General features: G+C 37.5%; 1 protein-coding gene across 33 annotated transcripts in view; it reads left to right on the top strand.

The window, feature by feature from the left end:
• ADGRL3 (adhesion G protein-coupled receptor L3) overlaps positions 1 to 19,922 on the top strand; it is a gene marked incomplete at both ends in the record, with an annotated part of 572,210 nt that overhangs the window by 392,079 nt on the left and 160,209 nt on the right. For 23 of the 33 annotated variants that reach the window (XM_082653308.1, XM_082653318.1, XM_082653323.1 and 20 more), the window contains 2 exons: positions 8,238 to 8,540; positions 10,629 to 10,732. In XM_082653308.1, coding sequence (XP_082509434.1) covers positions 8,238 to 8,540; positions 10,629 to 10,732 — 407 coding nt within the window. The remainder of the gene's footprint in view (positions 1 to 8,237; positions 8,541 to 10,628; positions 10,733 to 19,922) is intronic. The other 10 variants (XM_082653322.1, XM_082653316.1, XM_082653311.1 and 7 more) reach the window with 1 other exon arrangement.

Genomic DNA, 19,922 nt, shown 5'->3' with positions numbered 1-19,922 from the left:
TAGTGCTACATTGAACATTGTGCTACAGGTATATTTTTGAATTATGGATTTCTCAGGGTATATGCCCAGTAGTGGGATTGCTGGGTCACATGGTAGCTCTATTTTTTGTTTTTTAAGTAACCTTCGTACTGTTCTCCGTAGTGGCTGTATCAATTTACATTCCCACCAACAGTGCAAGAGGGTTCCCTTTTCTCCACACCCTCTCCAACATTTATTGTTTGTAGATTTTTAGATGATGGCCATTATGACTTGTGTGAGGAGATACCTCATTGTAGTTCTGATTTGCATTTCTCTAATGATTAGTAATGATCATCCTTTCATGTGTTTGTTGGCAATCTGTATATCTTCTTTGGAGAAATGTCTTTTTAGGTCTTCTGCCCATTTTTGGATTGGGTTGTTTGTTTTTTTAATATTGAGCTCCGTGAGCTGCTTGTAAATTTTAGAGATTAATCCTTTGTCAGTTGCTTCATTTGAAAATCTTTTCTCCCATTCTGAGGTTGTCTTTTCATCTTGTTTATGTTTTCCTTTGCTGTGCATAAGCTTTTAAGTTTCATTAGGTCCCATTTGTTTATTTTTGTTTTTATTTCCATTTCTCTAGGAGGTGGGTCAAAAAGGATCCTGGTGTGATGTATGTCATAGAGTGTTCTTCCTATATTTTCCTCTAAGAGTTTTATAGTGTCTGTACTTACATTTAGGTCTTTAATCCATTTTGAGTTTATATTTGTGCATGGTTTTTGGGAGTGTTCTAATTTCATTCTTTTACATGTAGCTGTCCAGTTTTCCCAACAACATTGATTGAAGAGGTTGTCTTTTCTCCCTTGTATATCCTTGCCTCCTTTATCAAAAATTAGGTGACCATAGGTGTGTGGGTTTATCTCTGGGCTTTCTATCCTGTTTCATTGATTTGTATTTCTGTTTTTGTGCCAGTACCATACTGTCTTGATTACTGTAGCTTTGTAGTATAGTCTGAAGTCAGGGAGCCTAATTCCTCCAGCTCCGTTTTTCTTTCTCAAGATTGCTTTGGCTATTTGGGCTCTTTTGTGTTTCCATACAAACTGTGAAAATTTTTGTTCTACTTCTGTGAAAATGCCCGTGGTAGTTTGATAGGAATTGCATTGAATCTGTAGATTGCTTTGGGTAATATAGTCATTTTCACAATGTTGATTCTTCCAATCGAAGAACATGGTATATCTCTCCATCTATTTGTATCATCTTTAATTTCTTTCATCAGTGTCTTATAGATTTCTGCATACAGGTCTATTGTCTCCTTAGGTAAGTTTATTGCTAGGTATTTTATTCTTTTTATTACAATGGTAAATGAGAGTGTTTCCTTAATTTCTCTTTCAGATTTTGCATCATTAGTGTATAGGAGTGTACAAGATTTCTGTGCATTAATTTTGTATCCTGCTACTTTACCAAATTCATTGATTAGCTCTGGTAGTTTTCTATTAGCATCTTTAGTATTCTCTATGTATACTATCATGTCATCTGCAAACAGTGACAGCTTTACTTCTTTTTCAATTTGGATTCCTTTTATTTCTTTTTCTTCTCTGATTGCTGTTGCTAAAACTTCCAAAATTATGTTGAATAATAGTGGTGAAAGTGGACAACCTTGTCTTGTTCCTGATCTTAGTGGAAATGGTTTCAGTTTTTCACCATTGAGAACGATATTGGCTGTGGGTATGTCATATATGGCCTTTATTATGTTGACGTAAGTTCCCTCTATGCCTACTTTCTGCAGGGTTTTTATCATAAATGGGTGTTGAATTTTGTCAAAAGCTTTCCCTGCATCGATTGAGATGATCATGTGGTTTTTCTCCTTCAATTTGTTAATATGGTGTATCACATTGATTGATTTGCGTATATTGAAGAGTCCTTTCATTCCTGGGATAAACCCCACTTGATCATGGTGTATGATTCTTTAAATGTGCTGTTGGATTCTGTTTGCTAGTATTTTGTTGAGGATTTTTGCATCTATGTTCATCAGTGCTATTGGCCTGTAGTTTTCTTTCTTTGTGACATCTGTGTCTGGTTTTGGTATCAGGATGATGGTGGCTGCAGAGAATGAGTTTGGGAGCATTCCTTGCTCTGCTCTATTTTGGAAGAGTTTGAGAAGGATAGATGTTAGCTCTTCTCTAAATGTTTGATAGAATTCACCTGTGAAGGCATTTGGTTATTGGCTTTTGTTTGTTGGAAGATTTTTAATCACAGTTTCAATTTCAGTGCTTGTTATTGGCCTGTTTATATTTTCTATTTCTTCCAGGTTCACTCTTGGAAGGTTATGCTTTTCTAAGAATGTGCCCATTTCTCCAGGTTGTCTATTTTATTGACATATAGTCACTTGTAGTAATCCCTCATGATCCTTTGTATTTCTGCAGTGTCAGTTGTTACTTCTCCTTTTTCATTTCTATTTCTATTGATTTGAGTCTTCTCCCTTTTTTTCTTTATGAGTCTGACTAATGGTTTACCAATTTTGTTTATCTTCTCAAAGAACCAGCTTTTATTTTTATTGATGTTTGCTCTTGTTTCCTTCATTTCTTTTTATTTTATTTCTGATCTGATCTTTATGATTTCTTTTGTTCTGCTAACTTTGGGGTTTTTTTGTTCTTTCTCTGATTGCTTTAGGTTTAGGGTTAGGTTGTTTATTTGAGATGTTTCTTGTTTCTTTAGGTAGGATTGTATTGCTATGAACTTCCCTCTTAGAACTGCTTTTGCTGCATCCCATACATTTTTGGTCATTTTGTTTTCATTGTCATTGTTTCTAGGTATTTTTTGATTTCCTCTTTGATTTCTTCAGTGATCTCTTCATTATTTAGTAGTATACTGTTTAGCCTCCATGGATTTGTATTTTTTACAGATTTTTTCATGTAATTGATATCTAGTCTCATAGCATTGTGGTTGGAAAAGTTACGTGATACGATTTCAATTTTCTTAAATTTACCAAGGCTTGTTTTGTGATCCAAGGTATGATCTATCCTGGAGAATGTTCCATGCGCCCTTGAGAAGAAAGTGTATTCTGTTGCTTTTGGATGTAATGTCCTCTAAATACTAATAAAGTCCATCTTGTTTAATGTGTCATTTAAAGCTTGTGTTTCCTTATTTATTTTCATTTTGGATGATCTGTCCATTGCTGAAAGTGGGGTGTTAAAGTCCCCTACTATGATTGTGTTACTGTCGATTTCCACTTTTATGGCTTTTAGCCTTTGCCTTACTGTATTGAGGTGCTCCTATGTTGGGTGCATAAATATTTACAATTGTTATATCTTCTTCTTGGATTGATCCATTGATTATTATATAGTGTCCTTCTTTGTTTCTTCTAGTAGTCTTTATCATAAAGTCTATTTTGTCTGATATGAGAATTGCTACTCCAGCTTTCTTTCGATTTCCATTTGCATGGAATATCTTTTTCCATCCCCACTTTCAGTCAGTATATGTCCCTAGGTCTGAAGTGGGTCTTTTGTAGACAGCACATGTATGGGTCTTGTTCTTGTATCCATTCAGCTAGTCTATGTCTTTTGGTTGGAGCAGTTAATCCATTTACATTTAAGGTAATTATCTATATGTATGTTTCCTATTACCATTTTCTTAATTGTTTTGGGTTTGTTATTGTAGGTCTTTCCCTTCTCTTGTGTTTCCTGAATAGAGAAGGTCGTTTAGCATTTGTTGTGAAGCTGGTTTGGTGGTGCTGAATTCTCTTACCTTTTGCTTGTCTGTAAAGGTTTTAATTTCTCCGTCAAATCTGTATGAGATCGTTGCTGGGTACAGTAATCTTGGTTGTAGTTTTTTCCCTCTCATCACTTTAAATATGTCCTGCCACTCCCTTCTGCCTTGTAGAGTTTCTGCCAAAAGATCAGCTGTTAACCTTATGGGGATTCCCTTGTGTGTTATTTGTTGCTTTTCCCTTGCTGCTTTAAATGTTTTTTCTTTGTATTTAAAATTTGATAGTTTAATTAATATGTGTCTTGGCATGTTTCTCCTTGGATTTATCCTGTATGGGACTCTCTGCACTTCCTGGACTTGATTGACTATTTCCTTTCCCATATTAGGGAACTTTTCAACTATAATCTCTTAAATATTTTCTCAATCCCTTTCTTTTTCTCTTCTTCTTCTGGAACACCTATAATTTGAATGTTGGTGCATTTAATGTTGTCCCAGAGGTCTCTGAGACTTCCTCAATTCTTTCCATTCTTTTTTCTTTATTCTGCTATGTGGCTGTTATTTCCACTGTTTTATCTTCTTGGTCACTTATCTGTTCTTCTGCCTCAGTTATTCTGCTATTGATTCTCTCTAGAGAATTTTTAATTTCATTTATTGTGTTTATCTTCATTGTTTGTTTGCTCTTTAGTTTGTCTAGGTCCTTGTTAAATTTTTCTCATATTTTCTCCATTGTATGTCCAAGATTTTGGATCATCTTTACTATCATTAGTCTGAATTCTATTTCAGGTAGACTGCCTATTTCCTCTTCATTTGTTTGTTCTGGTGGGTTTTTACCTTGCTCCCTGATCTGCTGCATATTTCTCTGTCTTCTCATTTTGCTTAACTTACTGTGTTTGGGGTCTCCGTTTTGCAGGCTGGAGGTTCATGTTTCCCATTGTTTTTGGTGTCTGCCCCCAGTGGTGAAGGTTGGTTCAGTGGGTTATCTAGGCTTCCTTGTGGAGGGGACTGAGGCCTGTGTTCTGGTGGGTGAGACTGGATCTTGTCTTTCTTGTGGGCAGGACCATGTCCAGTGGTGTGTTTTGGGGTGTCTGTGACCTTTTTATATTTTAGGCAGCCTCTCTGCTAATGGGTGAGGTTGTGTTCCTGTGTTGCTAATTGTTTGGCATAGGGTGTCCAGCAGTGGAGTTTGCTGGTCGTTGAGTGGAGCCAGCTCTTAGCGTTAAGACGGAGATCTCTGGGAGAGCTTTTGTTATTTGATATCATGTGTAGCCGGGAGATCTCTTTTCGTCCCACCTCAGAGGCACAGGCCTGACACCTGGCCGGAGCACGAAGACCCTCTCAGCCACAAAGATGAGAAGAAAAGGGAGGGAGAGCGAGAGAGAGAGAGAGAGAGAGAGGCAGAGAGAGAGAGAGAGAGAAAGAAAGAAAAGAAAGTTATTAAAATTTTAAAAATTATAAATTATTAAACATAAAAAAATTAGTGTAATAAAAAAAATAAGAAAGAAAGCAATGAAACCAGAAAACAAATCCAACAATGATAATAAACGCTAAAAACAATACTAAAAAAAAAAAAAAAGACAGACAGAACCCTAGGACAAATGTTAAAAGCAAAGCTATACAGACAAAATCACACAAAGAAGCATACACATACACACTCACAAGAAAGAGAAAAAGAAAAAAAATATATATATATATATATAAGTAAGAGAGCAGCCAAATCAATAAACAAATCTACCAATGATAATAAACTCTAAATACTAAACTAAGATAAACATAAGACCTGAAACAAATTAGATGCAGAAAGCAAACCCCATGTCTACATTTGCTCCGAAAGTCCACTGCCTCAATTTTGGGATGATTCATTGTCTATTCAGCTATTCCAGTGATGCGGAGTACATCAAGTGGATTGTGGAGATTTAATCCACTGCTCCTGAGGCTGCTAGGAGAAATATCCCTTTCTCTTCTTTGTCGTGATATTGCGACAGCCTGTGGCGTACCGTGTGTCCTCCCAGGGAAGTTGTCCCTGAATCACGGGACCCTGGATCACGGGACCCTGACAGTGGCAGGCTGCACAGGCTCCCAGAAGGAGAGGTGTGGATAGTGACCTGTGACTGCACACAGGCTTCTTGGCGGCTGCAGCAACAGCCTTAGCCTTTCATGCCCGTCTCTGGGGTCCGCGCTGACAGCCGCGGCTCACGCCTGTCTCTGGAGCTCATTTTTGCAGTGACCTGAATCCCCTCTCCTCGCGCACCCCAAAACAATGGTCTCTTGCCTCTTAGGCAGTTCCAGACTTTTTCCTGATTCCCTCCCAGCTAGCTGTGGCGCACTAGCCCCCTTCAGGCTGTGTTCACGCAGCCAACCCCAGTCTTCTCCCTGCACTGTGACCAAAGCCCAAGCCACAGCTCCCAGCCCCGCCCGCTCCGGCGGGTAAGCAGACAAGCCTCCCGGGCTGGTGAGTGCTGGTTGGCACCTATCCTCTGTACAGGAATCTCTCCACTTTGCCCTCTGCACCCCTGTGGCTGCACACTCCTTTGTGGCTCCAGCGTTTCCCCGCCACCTGCCAACCCCTCTCTCTGCCAGTGAACGGGCTTTCTAGTGTGTGGAAACCTTTCCTCCTTCACAGCTCCCTCCCACTGGTGCAGGTCCCGTCTCTATTCTTTTGTCTCTGTTTATTCTTTTTTCTTTTGCCCTACCCAGGTATGTGGGGAGTTTCTTGCCTTTTGGGAGGTCTGAGGACTTTTGCCAGCATTCAGTAGGTGTTCTGTAGGAGTTGTTCCACATGTAGATGTATTTCTGATGTATTTGTGGGGAGAAAGGTGATCTCCACAACTTACTCCTCCGCCATGTTGAAGGTCTCCAAGAAATTTTTTAAATGAGACGGAATCTGCCAGATTTGGCAATTTGGGTGATATGGTGTATACAGAAAAAAGAAGGGGAAAGAAGGATACTGTGGTTTCTTGTATGAACTTTGAGTAAATGTAGTTATGAACATTATCATTCACGTGGAGAGGGAACGCGAGAGAAAATGGAGGAAGAAGGGGAGAGGAAACAGAAGAACAAGCAAGAAGACAAAATAGCAAATAGTATCATTTCAGAAATGCTACAATTTCAATGATTAAATAAGTGTTTAAAATGGTTTTGAAGAACCTACGGGCAGGACAGGAATAAAGACGCAGACATAGAGAATGGACTTAAGGACATGGGAAGGGTAAGCTGGGACGAAGTGAGAGAGTGGCATGGACATATATATACTACCATATGTAAAATAGATAGCTAGTGGGAAGCAGCCACATAGCACAGGGAGATCAGCTGGGTGCTTTGTGACCACCTACGGGGGTGGGTTAGGGAGGGTGGGAGGGAGATGCAAAAGGGAGGAGATATGGGGATATATGTATATGTATAACTGATTCACTTTGTTATAAAGCAGAAACTAACACACCATTGTAAAGCAATTATACTCCAATAAAGATGTTAAAAAAATAAATAAGTGTTTGAAAAATTCATAGACCCTCCCCCTGCCATCTCTATTCTATTTTATGCACCAAATACACTGTGATGGATTTCCCATCTCTTCTGGGGCAGCAAAGTCTAATTGATGACATGGTAAAGCAGACCATGAATGACAAACAACAGGAGGCTCAGCACAGTTCTCCCTTCAGTTTCTTAAACTTGTGCTACTTTGAATCTGACCAGAGCCAGTTCCCCCACTGTTTATTGCCAGTAAGTGAGGTTAAGACTAGTTTCTAATCTTACAGTTAGGAAAGCAGTGTATGTATGTGGAGGCCTGGTACACACTTGCATTCCTATGATGGGAATCTGAATATATTTTACCAGAAGGATAATTCTCTGCAGTGATTATTTCTATAGTATCATTAAGACATTCCTTTGTATACATTATAGATTTAATAACCTGTTAATATCTGATCAATGAGCCTAACCACTTTTATCTGGAACTTGGAAAATGCCACTTTAAAAATCTAGTTAGAAAATAATTTATGAACACTAATTGGAAGTTACTAATGTGAAGTTTGAAAGTTTGGATACAATGGGTCTGTTTTAAGAGCATCAGAGTACATCACGCTACTCGAATTCGTGTTAAGGATATTATACTCAGAATTGCTCTTTACCTTTTAGCTTGTGAGCACTTTAATTTCTGATTTTTTTTTTGCTACATCTTTAGAAATTCATGTTATAGTTAATGTGGAAAAAATATTGTATATAGCTCTCTCCCTTCCTATACCGAATTTGAAGATTCTAAGGAGAGGGCTTTAAATGTTTTAATCCCCTAATTGTCCAAAAGGCCTGAAGCTTCTTAAAGCTTACTGAAGAGTTGAATTGTGCTGTAACTTTGTTTTCTGTAATTGAAGTTGAGAAAAACTAGAAACGAGCCTACATTTAGCATTAGTCAAATGACTGTCTTGATATTCAAGTAGCACTCTGATATTTTGATATTGGCTTATTTTTCCCATGTTTAAGGCTCGTTGAATTGTCAAACAAAAATGACTTCTGAAGTCTTAGGACATTTTTAGGTCCTACTGTGAACAAGCAATGTAGGCGTTTTCTTCTGAATTTTATTTCAGATATCTCTACCGCAGGACCTCTTGGCACGGGAAGCACCACCACCAGTACCACCCTTCGGACCACAACTTGGAACCCAGGCAGGAGTACCACCCCATCGGTGTCAGGAAGAAGAAACCGGAATACCAGCACCCCATCTGCAGCAGCTGAGGTACCTGACGACATTACCACACACCTTCTGTCAGGATCGTCCCAAATTCCAGCTCTGGAAGAGAGCTGTGAGGCTGTGGAAGCTCGAGAAATCATGTGGTTTAAGACCCGTCAAGGACAGATGGCAAAGCAGCCGTGCCCTGCAGGAACTATAGGTAAGTCTGTCCTACAAAGCTGAGCTAAAAGTGTATTGTTACTTTGGCTTGCTTTCCTAGTTTTTTTTTTTTTTTTTTTTTTTGGTCACAACATAGTTTTGTTACTTAACATTTGATTAAATTCTGGACTCAGCTAAATTACAATTTATAGCCAAGTATTTTCAGAGTTTGAGAATGCAACCTGAAGAAATCACAGGTGAGAATTTGGTGGGAATACCTGTGAGATCAATAGTTTTCACCCATGCTGTGAGGTCAAGTTACAATTAAGCTATGGATGTCCCAGCTACTCCAAAGGGCCAGCTCACCTATGCAACAGCCCACAGTGAATCACTGGATTGGTGGGAGCTAGTTCTCATGCTTGTCACCAACTGTCAAATGTTTATTGCAGAAAACTAGATCAAGGACTTCTGTATTAGATGATCATTGAAGCTACCTAACATTTAACAAAAGAGAAGATTTGACTATCCTTTATTACCAGTTATCATAGCTGTCCTTTAATAGTTGGAGCCTCTTGACATACATAGTCAGGGATGATGCTGGCAGGAGCCAACCTCCTCTTACACAGCATCCACTAGAGAGATCAATCCTGCATTGTTTTCTCTAGGAGGTAGTCAAGAACTAGATAGCTCTCTGCCCCCCCACCTTTTTCTTTTCACTGATGTGATTTATAATATGACCAATGGTAACCATATTATTAGTTACCATTTTAAGCCAGAAATAGTTTGATTTCTTATTGTTACAGATATTGATCTTCATAAAACTAATACTTGACACCCTGCATAAAATTTGCATTATTGCATAAAATGTGTAAATAAAACAAATGCATAATAGACGTCACTAGACTAGCATTGTTGGGGGCTGTGATTTTGGGTGTTATTGATTTGGTTACTTCAATAGGTTTGTCTTAACAAAGTTTCAATGTGGAAATGTCCGTCTGAATTCCATGGTATATGAAGTGGTGGGAAGATAAGAAGATATATAAAAGTGCACATTTAATTTGTTTTCATCAAAGTGTTTAAAAATATTCTGAGATCTTCCTTCCCTTTATGAAGGGGCACAATACTTAGTTCCAGAGTTTTCTGTGGTACTGGAATCAGAAAACATTTTGAACTTATCTCTTAGCGTTGTCCCCTTAGTTTTGGACCTCAGTTCCTTTATCTCTAAAAGAGAAATAACAACAGCCCCCCTTTCTTCAGATGTTTGTTGTAGAGGTTAGTGAAATACTTTATTTGAAAGCAGTTTGCAGACTGCAAAGCACTACAGAAATATGTTGTTCTTGTTCTGTGAAAATTGAGAAAGGGATTTACAGGAAACCTTCGGAAGCCCTCCGTCCCAGGTGACTGTGCTTACTCTGCGGTCTTCTTTTTACCCTTTCTCTGTCCCCTCTGCTGTGCCCCCTGTTCAAGGCCCACACAGTCTTTTCTCACCTGAATTATTGCAATAGCTTCCTCACAACTTCCATATCACTCCCTGAAATTCATCCTCCATGCTCCTGCCACAGTTATCTTTCTACAGCCTAAATCAGCCCATTTGTCTCCTCTCCGTAATGGTCTTCATTGATTTTCCATCACCTACAGATGACAGACAAGGGCGTTTATGATCTGGCTCTGCCAGCCGTTCCAACTCCATTAAATACAACTCCCTTACCCAGTAGACCTCAATTCAAAACACTTGATGATTCCCAAAGACAGCATATTTTTCCTTTGCCTGGAATGCCCTTACCCACCTTGTTTTCCTGAAAAACCTGCAAACTGATTCCTTTAAGACTCAACCGCTACCTTGCCTCTGAAAACTCAAGCAGTAAGCCCCATGGAGTCAGGTACCACATTCATCTAATTCATGAAGTTATTCCCTGTACCTGGTATAGTTGTCAGCAAATGCTTTAAAAACATTGAGTGTTTGTTGTATTATGTTTCTGTAATGCTAGTTGCTTGCTAGGCACTGTACATGGTGTTTTAATAGACATTACCTCAGTTTAATGATAATAGTCTTACCTTTACTCATATTTGAACATATTAGGGATATAAAGTCATTATAAGAAAGATGGTTTGAACATTTGAAACAGACCTATTTCTCTCATTATTTTAGGAGTATCAACTTACCTATGCCTGGCTCCTGATGGAATCTGGGATCCCCAAGGACCAGACCTTAGCAACTGTTCTTCTCCTTGGGTCAGCCGTATAACACAGAAGGTAAATCGTGTCACTGACAAGGAAGGCTTTGCCAGATCTAGATCCTCTGTTGTTGATTATAACTGCTGAAAACAAAATAGTCAATAATTTTTAAATTAATGTGGAAAAAAGTCTCCATTTTATTTTAATTTAAGATTTAATGACAAGCCTATTATGCTATGAGCTAATTCTAGAATTTTGTTGTTCTTAAAGGGGAAATCCATGTACTTCCTCTAAGCCAGGCAGTATTGCTTATGATAATTTTATTATTAATAAAATTTTTATGGTATTGTGAACTACAGATATAAAAGTCCAAGAGGTATTATAAATCAAGCAAGCAGAAGCTTCTAGCATATATACATATGGATTTTCCTGTTGAAATAATAATTACAAAAAAAAAGTCTACCTTTGGAATCTTAATCCATTTTATAACTGTTCTGTAACCTAATCATTTATCAGTGTTAAAAGTATACACACGTGTGACAGAATCTTGCAGACTCAAATTTGCAGGGCTTATTTGGTTGCAATATGTTGAACATTTTTATTATTAATGCACTGTGGGGCTTTGAATTGATTTCATTGCAAACAGAGACCAGATGTGCATTTATGCCAAAAGGGCTATGGGATGAATCCTTATTATAGCAATTTGTGCGGATTTATGCACTCTTAAAATGGAGAGTCCTTCTATGTTACATTAGCTATGCTGAGGAATTTCTGAAAGAGATTTTTCCTGAGAAGTATTACAAATGATGGCCTTACTAAAAGCCTCTCTGTGCCATTTGCTCTTTTCTCTATTTGTTTTTAACCAGGCTTATCCTCAATAATATACTGTTCAATAATCCATAAATATCTACCCAGTAGATTCTTTAGCAGATGAGCCATAACCATCTGTTTACCCTAAATCATGGAAGAACAGTGGTTATATTGACTCCAGTTACCCTCTTACATGTGCATCTCCATACTTGTTGCTATTCATAATGATGCTTCTCCAATTTCAGTACTGTTCCTGCCACAGTTCTTATGTCCTTTGATTTTATTACAATGTAGCTCAGACCCCAGGGCAAGTAACTCTTCCTGGATGTGATCAGATTAAAAGATCAGTAGCATTCTCCTTACATTAGCGCCTTTTAAAAGATATTCCCTACATACTAAGCCCGGGGGTTAATATTAATTCAGTAATAATTCACCTAGAAAGTGAGTATTTTCATGATAATTCCTGAATATGGTTGGCCTATTTCATTGCAGAAATTACTGGTGACTTTAACTGATAATGATGCTTAATTCTTTTCTTTCCTCTGCAGACCTGCTAATCTTGTGACAAAAGGCACAATTCCTTGCAAAGAGCAGACAGCTCTTGCCCATTTGATTTAGGGATGGAATGTTTTTGTTTTATAGCAAGTATGTTCCGTTCTTTTGGAGCATTTCTGTGTAATCCTGTAGCACCTGTAAAATTATGTTGTATTATAATTATATTAAGATTATTCAATTTAGAGAGTTGGAATTTATAATAATACCTTAGCTTGATTACTTATAAATTTATAGAATTGTCAAAAGTATAACAGGAGGTGTTTGAGCCCTGTGAATTGGCTTATGTAACTATTGCCAGGTCAGTGCTGGAGCTGGTGTTTAGCTGGGTCTACCTTTATCAACATGTCACATTTAGCCACAACACTGGCTACACTGTGAATAGATCATGATGGCCTTTATATCCCACACCCACTTACCTAGTCTCTCTTCACTTTTCTCCAGTCTTGTACTTATACCTCCAAGTATTTATGCTATTCATTAAACATAAATGATAGTTGAACAGGTTACCACAAAACTCTAACACTTTTAACTATTCACATCGTAAGCTTCTGAGAGAGAATTTGTATGCACTGTCCACAGAGTTATTTGTCCCTATTTTCTCTCCCTCCTCCCCAAAGCATCTTCCACAGAATTCATCCCTTTGCTCATTTACTCCCTCAGGACCTGAGTCCCAAAAACAAACAGATGGAACCTTTGAAGAGGGTTTGTTTACAGTGGCATTTGTGGGAGCAGAGGTGAACTGCAAGGGCTTGAGAGGAACCCAGAGCTAGTAACAGGGATGGAGCTGTTCCCAACCCCAGGCCTCTGTTGCCAGATCAGTGGAATGACGGAAAACTGGTAACAGGGTATCCTTGAGAGGAAAGATGACCTATACAGACAAGAGACACAACCTAGCCTCAGGCAACTCTTCAGAAAAGATCTAGGGGAATAAATACTCTGATCTCACCCACTCACCTCTTCCAGCCTCCTCACCTGCCCAGCCTCACCACTGGCCAAACCCAAACAAAAGCCAGAGAAGAGGGGTGCTCTTACTAACATCATGTAAGTCCACTTCCTAGGGCAGAGAGAAGGATGGAGGAGGATGGAAAGAGGCCTTCCTTGAATTAGCAAATGGAAAGTAACCAGCAGAGTTCACAGTTTTTGCTTCCCTTCTCTCACCCCTCCTCCCTTTCCCTTGTTCCATCCTCCTTCCTCTGTTCTGACCTCCCTTCTTTTCTTTAATTTGTTTGTTAATGCCAGTGTGAAAAAATAAAAGTGAAATAGGTATCCGGAATGATTTGTTCCTTCCCTCCTCTGCTCATTGTGGTTCAGACTTTCAACATAGAGTAACACTTGTTACCCGCAATAAAAGCATAGATGAAAAAAGAAAAGAAGGGGTGATTCTCTCATTTAAACAGTGTATTCAGTTTTCCCTCTGCAAGTTTGTGGGTGAACGTACCTTGGAACATGAGGCCCATCTCTTATGGCTTTATAGTGCCTGTGGGGAATTCCTGAGGGCTTTAAAGAAAAGACCACCCTGGATCGCAGTCACTGCATCTTTCCCATGGGAGGATCTTTCATTTTGTTATTGGTACTATTCACACACTGTATGTCAGGCACCACTGTAGACAGCAAGTATACACAAATAAGTGGATCAGGATGCTTACTTTAGTTGGAAAAAGCAAACCTTAAATTTTCATTTTCATTAAGAAATGAGTAATGTTTTTTTCCCCTACAGTCAGGCCAGGAGGGAGAAAGCAAGCAGAGAATTTTGATGGTTTCTGACTCACAAATGAATTTAGGCCCCTTGCATACTGGTGAAATTATAGATTAAATTTTGAGTGATATTAAAGAATAGATTACATTTCACTAGAGAAAATCTAAGCCTTTAAAGGCAGAAGAAATTTGTTACAAACTGGCCAGAATACTTTCATAATCATGAGATTTAATAATTTGTATAGAAGGGGAAAAGCAAAAGTTGTACAAAATGGTGCAGTGGTGGAGTGTAGGGGCAGAGAGGGAAAGAGAGATTGGTAGGTGGGTGGGTAGGTGGATGAATGGGTGGACAGAAAGGTAGGTACAAAGATAAACAGATGATTGGATACAAAGATAGATTAAATAGATAGTGAGATTAGGTACATATGTCTTCAAATTAATGTTTTAAAAATATGTTTCTGGTCATACTGGAAGCCAACAAATTAGTTTAGAGCTTTGCCTTCTCTAACATATGTGGTAAAATATCCTGTTTTCTCACATTTCTTAATGACTGTTTGCTGAAATCATAGTCTCTGGCTTCAGCTTGACCTCTAGCTTGGACTCATGTTATCAAAAAGGAGTTTATACTTTCTATTTTGCATACCTTTAAAGAATTCATTGCACTTTATAATCCCTCCTGTCTTTTTTTCAATTGGAAACTGTGAAATTAAAGTTGTGAAGACTTTCTGTATTTATTTACATGTAAAGTAAGGTCTGCTTCCTACTTCATTACCTGGTCCAACTATTATATGAAAAAGATATGCTGAATTGTTACTGGGAAATAGTCTTCTTATTTCTAGCAAACTGAAATATCTTTTCGTCTGTTTGCACACAAACTACTGACAGCTTTTGAGATAATGTAAGATTCTTCCTGCATTTTCTAAAGAAGGATGTGAAGATCTAGAAATGATGTTTCTGTTTACAGTATAAAATAAGCCGGTGATTTGCTCTGGAAGACTGGTTGAATCCTGTCACCCAGATCTTAATTTCTCCATTCTTTTAGCCTCTGTAGATCTACTATGGAATGAAAGTAAATTGCTTGTTAATTTGATCAGAGGTTAGTGGAATTTCCACATCTTCAGGCTCATTTAGCCTACATTCAGTTGTAAGCTAGAAGCATTTTATTGTTTATATACCTACTTGACTCAGATTTATAGAAAAAATAGGCAGATCTTTCAAAGAAATGGTAGCTTTGTACTTAAACAATATGAGTAACTTCATCATGAATTGTTTTGACACCTGATTAATGTTTGATATAATAAATCCCATAAAATGTCAAAGCTTATTTCAAAGCAAACTGTTTTTCCTTGTGTCAAAATTTGAAATGCAAATAGTATCCATCTCTCTCATAATTATTATCTTTAACTGCAGGGTTTCCCCTCCCCTATTGAAGCCCTAGGTATAATCCCACCATTTCAATACAGGCATTAATTTACTAATCCTCACAAAACTCATAAGATTTCTCAGTGTGCATGTACTTACTTCTGAGAAATAACTTAAGCAGAATAAAAGAAATGTTAGAGATAGACATTGTAATGATGTCTTTAAGCTAGAATATATGAAATAACTATTTCAATCCTGCCTCTTTGCACAGAAGACTTGAGGCAGATTCAAGATATGTGTATATTTTTGTATGGAAATAAGATAATAATAACAGTGGTGAGAGAAATAAATAGGATAATCAGAAAGAAGAGTAGCTTCTGGATGCCCGTGGAAAGAATATGGTTCGTGAAGGCCTGGTCTGAGAAGGCAACCTTTGAACTGAGCTTGAACCTTGAGGTCACAGTGACTATGAGAGAGTCCAGTTGATGCCACCACTGCCATTAACAACGAGAAAATTGGAGATGACTCTTGGTGCCTCCCTTTCCTTCCCCTCACACGTCCAATCAGATAATAGGCCTGTCAGAGTACTTGTAAATCTCTCCCACATCAGGCCAGTTGTCACTTTTCTCCACTGCTACTACCCTTAATCCACAACAGCTGCTTCTACTGCTGTGGCAGTAGACCTCACAGCAGGCCTCCTTTCATTGACTCCCGAACCCTCTAAATCCATTCTACTGAGTTTGATTTCAAATATAAGAGTGATTAGACCACTCCTATTTAGACTCTTCAGTACATTCACATCACTTTTTTTTTTTTTTGCGGTACGCGGGTCTCTCACTGTTGTGGCCTCTCCCGTTGCGGAGCACAGGCTCCGGACGCGCAGGCTCAGCGGCCATGGCTCACCCACTCAGCCGCTCAGCGGCATGTGGGATCTTCCCGGACCGGGGCACAAACCCATGTCCCCTGCATCAGCAGGCGGACTCTCAACCACTGCGCCACCAGGGAAGCCCCATTCACATCACTCTTAACACAATTTTCCAAAATCGTCGTCATGACTTCCAAAGTGAAACTACTCAATCTGCTCCTTGCTTACCTCTCCAGCTGCCTAAACCCCAGTCACAAGTGCCCTTTGTGCAGCACACTTAAGACTCCCTGCCCCCCCCCCCGCCCCCTCTCCTAAAAGCTGCTGTCTGGGCCCGGAAACTCCAGCCCTCATCCCAACCTAATTCCCTCTTTTCTATTTCATCTCAGATTACACATTCTTTCTCAGAGAAGTATTTCCTAAATTTTTCCCTAATTTCATATACCAGGTTAAAATGCCTTTAAACTACTCTACCGCACTGGGATTCTGTATTGCCCTCAAAAAAAACTGAAATCAAATTCTTGTGCAGTTAATTTATTAATAGCCCTTCGCTTTCTAGTACGTAAGGTCCTGTTATTGGGAACCATTTTATCCCCAGACTTTAGCATAATACTATTAGAAATTCAAATTTTGGTTAAATAACAAATGAACATTTAGACTGAAGGAACAATTGTTGAAATTATAAGTAGAGGTAGAGATATTCTATTTTTTAAAAACTAGATATATATATTTAATACGTACAGACACACAATTTGTGCTATGTAGGTACCAAATTGAATTCTGAAGATAGAAAAATGTGCTTTTTCTTTCTGTTCTGCCTTTAGTGCCCTGTCTTCCCAAACCATGATTATTTAGACTTCGCTTTTTATATAGCATCCTCTTGGCTGTCTCTCCCCGCCAGTCCCCACCAGAATTTTATCTTACCAAGTCACCCTCAACTTATCTTTTAACTTTCAACTTATTGTTACTTTCTGTTGCTTTCCCACCTAATTTCCAGGTGTTTATTACCCCTGTACTATAGTCCAATAACACCTCATATACATTCTGTTATTATGATTGCATTGTTGAATTAGTATTATCTGCCTTTATGCACCCTCCCCCGCAATACCAACTAGTAGAACGTGAGATTCCTGAGCGCAAGAGCCACATATAACATTTGTCTTTATTTCTTTAAGAAATAACCAGTGTCCAAATGATTGTCGAATGAATGAAAGAATTTTACTATGATTTCTTCAATTTTAAGAGGAAGAGAGGACCATAATGAATAACTGGTTATATTAGTTTTTATTTTACTTTAAAAACATGCTTATCACATTTTTATTATAAACATTTTTATAACTTATTTGTACTTTAGTTTTTTTCTTACAACTTCCTTGTTGGTGAACATTGAGTTCCAGAGTTCTTTTGTGGGGTTAATTAGATTTATTCTTCATAAATAAACACTTGAGTGCTAAAATGTAGTTACTATTTTTAAGATAATCCACTAGAGATTTTCATATTTGACTCATGGTTTTACAACACTACACTATCTGCTTTGACACATATATCGGCAGCATCATTATCTTTTATGTTGAGAGCAGTAATATTTTGACTTATTAGTCATTTACATTTTCAACTTTTTCATTACTGTTCATAAAGAAAAAGTTTAAATTTTTATATTAGGGAGTTACATAGGCCTCCTTTTTCATCTTATCATGTCCTACCCCAATGTTATAATAATTAATAATTGAAGACTATGTTTGTACAACTACACAGAAAAAGAAAAGAAATTGAATTACAATGTGAAAATACCTATTTTTTTCTGTTTGATAAGTAATTTTGTTTTTTATAATGTTCCCTGATAGCTGTAATGAAAGTCAGTACTTGCATCTTTAGTTTTGAAGATAATGTATGAAAGAAAGCCTATTATCTAGTAGATCTCAGCCTTTTTCCAACAGCGCCCATTTAAGTGAATCAAAAGACTCCAGAGGTCCATGTGCCTTGACATTTTCTCATAGAAAAAATATTATAATGGTATTGGTAATGGTGGTAATAAAGGCATAGAAGAAAACAATACAGTAATAATGATAATAAAACAATTATACAAGTGCATAATGCTTAACAAAGTAAAACAATAGTAATTCCACAAATAGATTCATTTTTATAAGAATAGCGTAGGTGGGAAACTACAACAAATGCAAGACTCTATGGATGGTGGATGTGGCATCTGTCACCCCATTGATCTCCAGGGTTGATTCGGCTGATCTGGCTGGCTAGGCAGGTGTCCCCTTCCTCCCTCACCGCTCCACCTGCATCCCTTCCAAAGCTGCTCGCTTGGTTGAAGAGGATGACCTTTCCCAATAGAGGAGGACCATCCTTCAGTCAAGGGTATATGAGTAGGTACGCTCCCCTGCTAGAACCTCCAATCAAGCTCTCAAGGTCCATTTGTAGGAGAACATAGGGTAGTCAAGCTTCCAAGACTCTAGACATATCCAAATGAAGTGCTGTATTTGGCAGTCTGCCTTTCTATAAAAAAAAAAAAAAGACTCTATGAGTGGTGCATTGATTAAAAGAATACCCCTTTGGAAAATTATAGGAATTCCAGCTATCTGGATACTCACGTGCACAGGAGTTGTGCAACATTGCCAAGCAATTGTATCAGGTGTTCAGACTTACTGATGGAATATTGAATTTGAATACTTCATGAGTACTAGCATTTCACCAATTTAATTAATGAATACCGAATTTTATAAATCATTAATTGATTTACTAGATTACCAGTAAGTAGCCCTAAATTATACGCAATGATTAAATGTATGGATTATAATCACATTTACGTCACTTTGTGACCACTTAAAAGTACTTTCATGATCCATCAGTGGGTCTACGTTGACTTTGTTACACCCTTATCCTTGAACCTTACAATCTATTCCATTTGGTCTTATAAGTATCTCAGGTTTTCAGGTCCTGACCATAATTTACAAATTCAAAAATTTAGTGCAAGTGTTTTTTTTATTTTAAGCGTTTCTAAAAAGTACCAATTAACTATATAATAATACTTTAACATATTCTTCTTGTAATACATTAATATTCTTCTTGTAAAATTTAAACATTGCAGAAAAGGATTTGTTTTTTGATTTCCATCTTTCAGATTTTGTTCTATGTGTTTAAACATATACACATATATATATAAATGTAAAATATTTACATATAATATTTATTTTTCATAGGTAACATGTTTATATGCTACTCAAGTTGTGTTATTTCACAAATAACATGCCTATATATATTAGCATATAAATAATTTTTATACTTGCATTTATTTTAACTCAATATTACATGTTGAAGATTAACGTTAACAATATTGTTCTCCTTCATACTTTTAAACTGTTGATTAATATTCCATAGTATTTATATACATAAGCAGTTTTCCACAGTCATAGCCCATTTTGTTTTCTATTATAAGCAAGCTAGAATGAACATCTTTGAACATATCTCTTTCGTAACAGTGGGATTATTTTTTTATGGTTGATAGTGATAAGAGAAATCTCTGTCTTATACAGTCTTCACATTTCAGAGTTTAATAGACACTAGTAATTTACTCTACATAGGAAGTATGCAAATATACACATTCAGTAGTAGTTTATAATGGTCATATACATTTTTACAAATCTTTGCCAACACTTTGTTATTAAACTATTTTTATGTTTTTGAATTAGGATTTTTCTATATACTTGAGAATGTGATCGTTAACAATTTAGTTATTCCAATTTCTCCAATTTATTCATGTTTCTTTAACACTCAATACTGCTACAAACATTTATTAAGCATCCCCGAATAGATAGTGATAACCTATTTGACTAAGAGTTTTTGTTGTGCCCCTTATAGCTTTCTGGATATCCATTAGGAAGATAGCCTTACAAAGAGAGGACCTTTCTGTTCAGGATCCTAAGTTCTGTATTAGACTGTGTTAAAAATAGAAAAAGAGAAGAAAAGAAAATTTTC

This window comes from Grampus griseus (assembly GCF_964374135.1).
Source record: "Grampus griseus genome assembly, chromosome: 4".
NCBI lineage: Eukaryota > Metazoa > Chordata > Mammalia > Artiodactyla > Delphinidae > Grampus > Grampus griseus.
The sequence above is the reverse complement of the archived record's forward strand: the minus strand, read 5'-3'. Positions and strand labels throughout refer to the sequence as shown.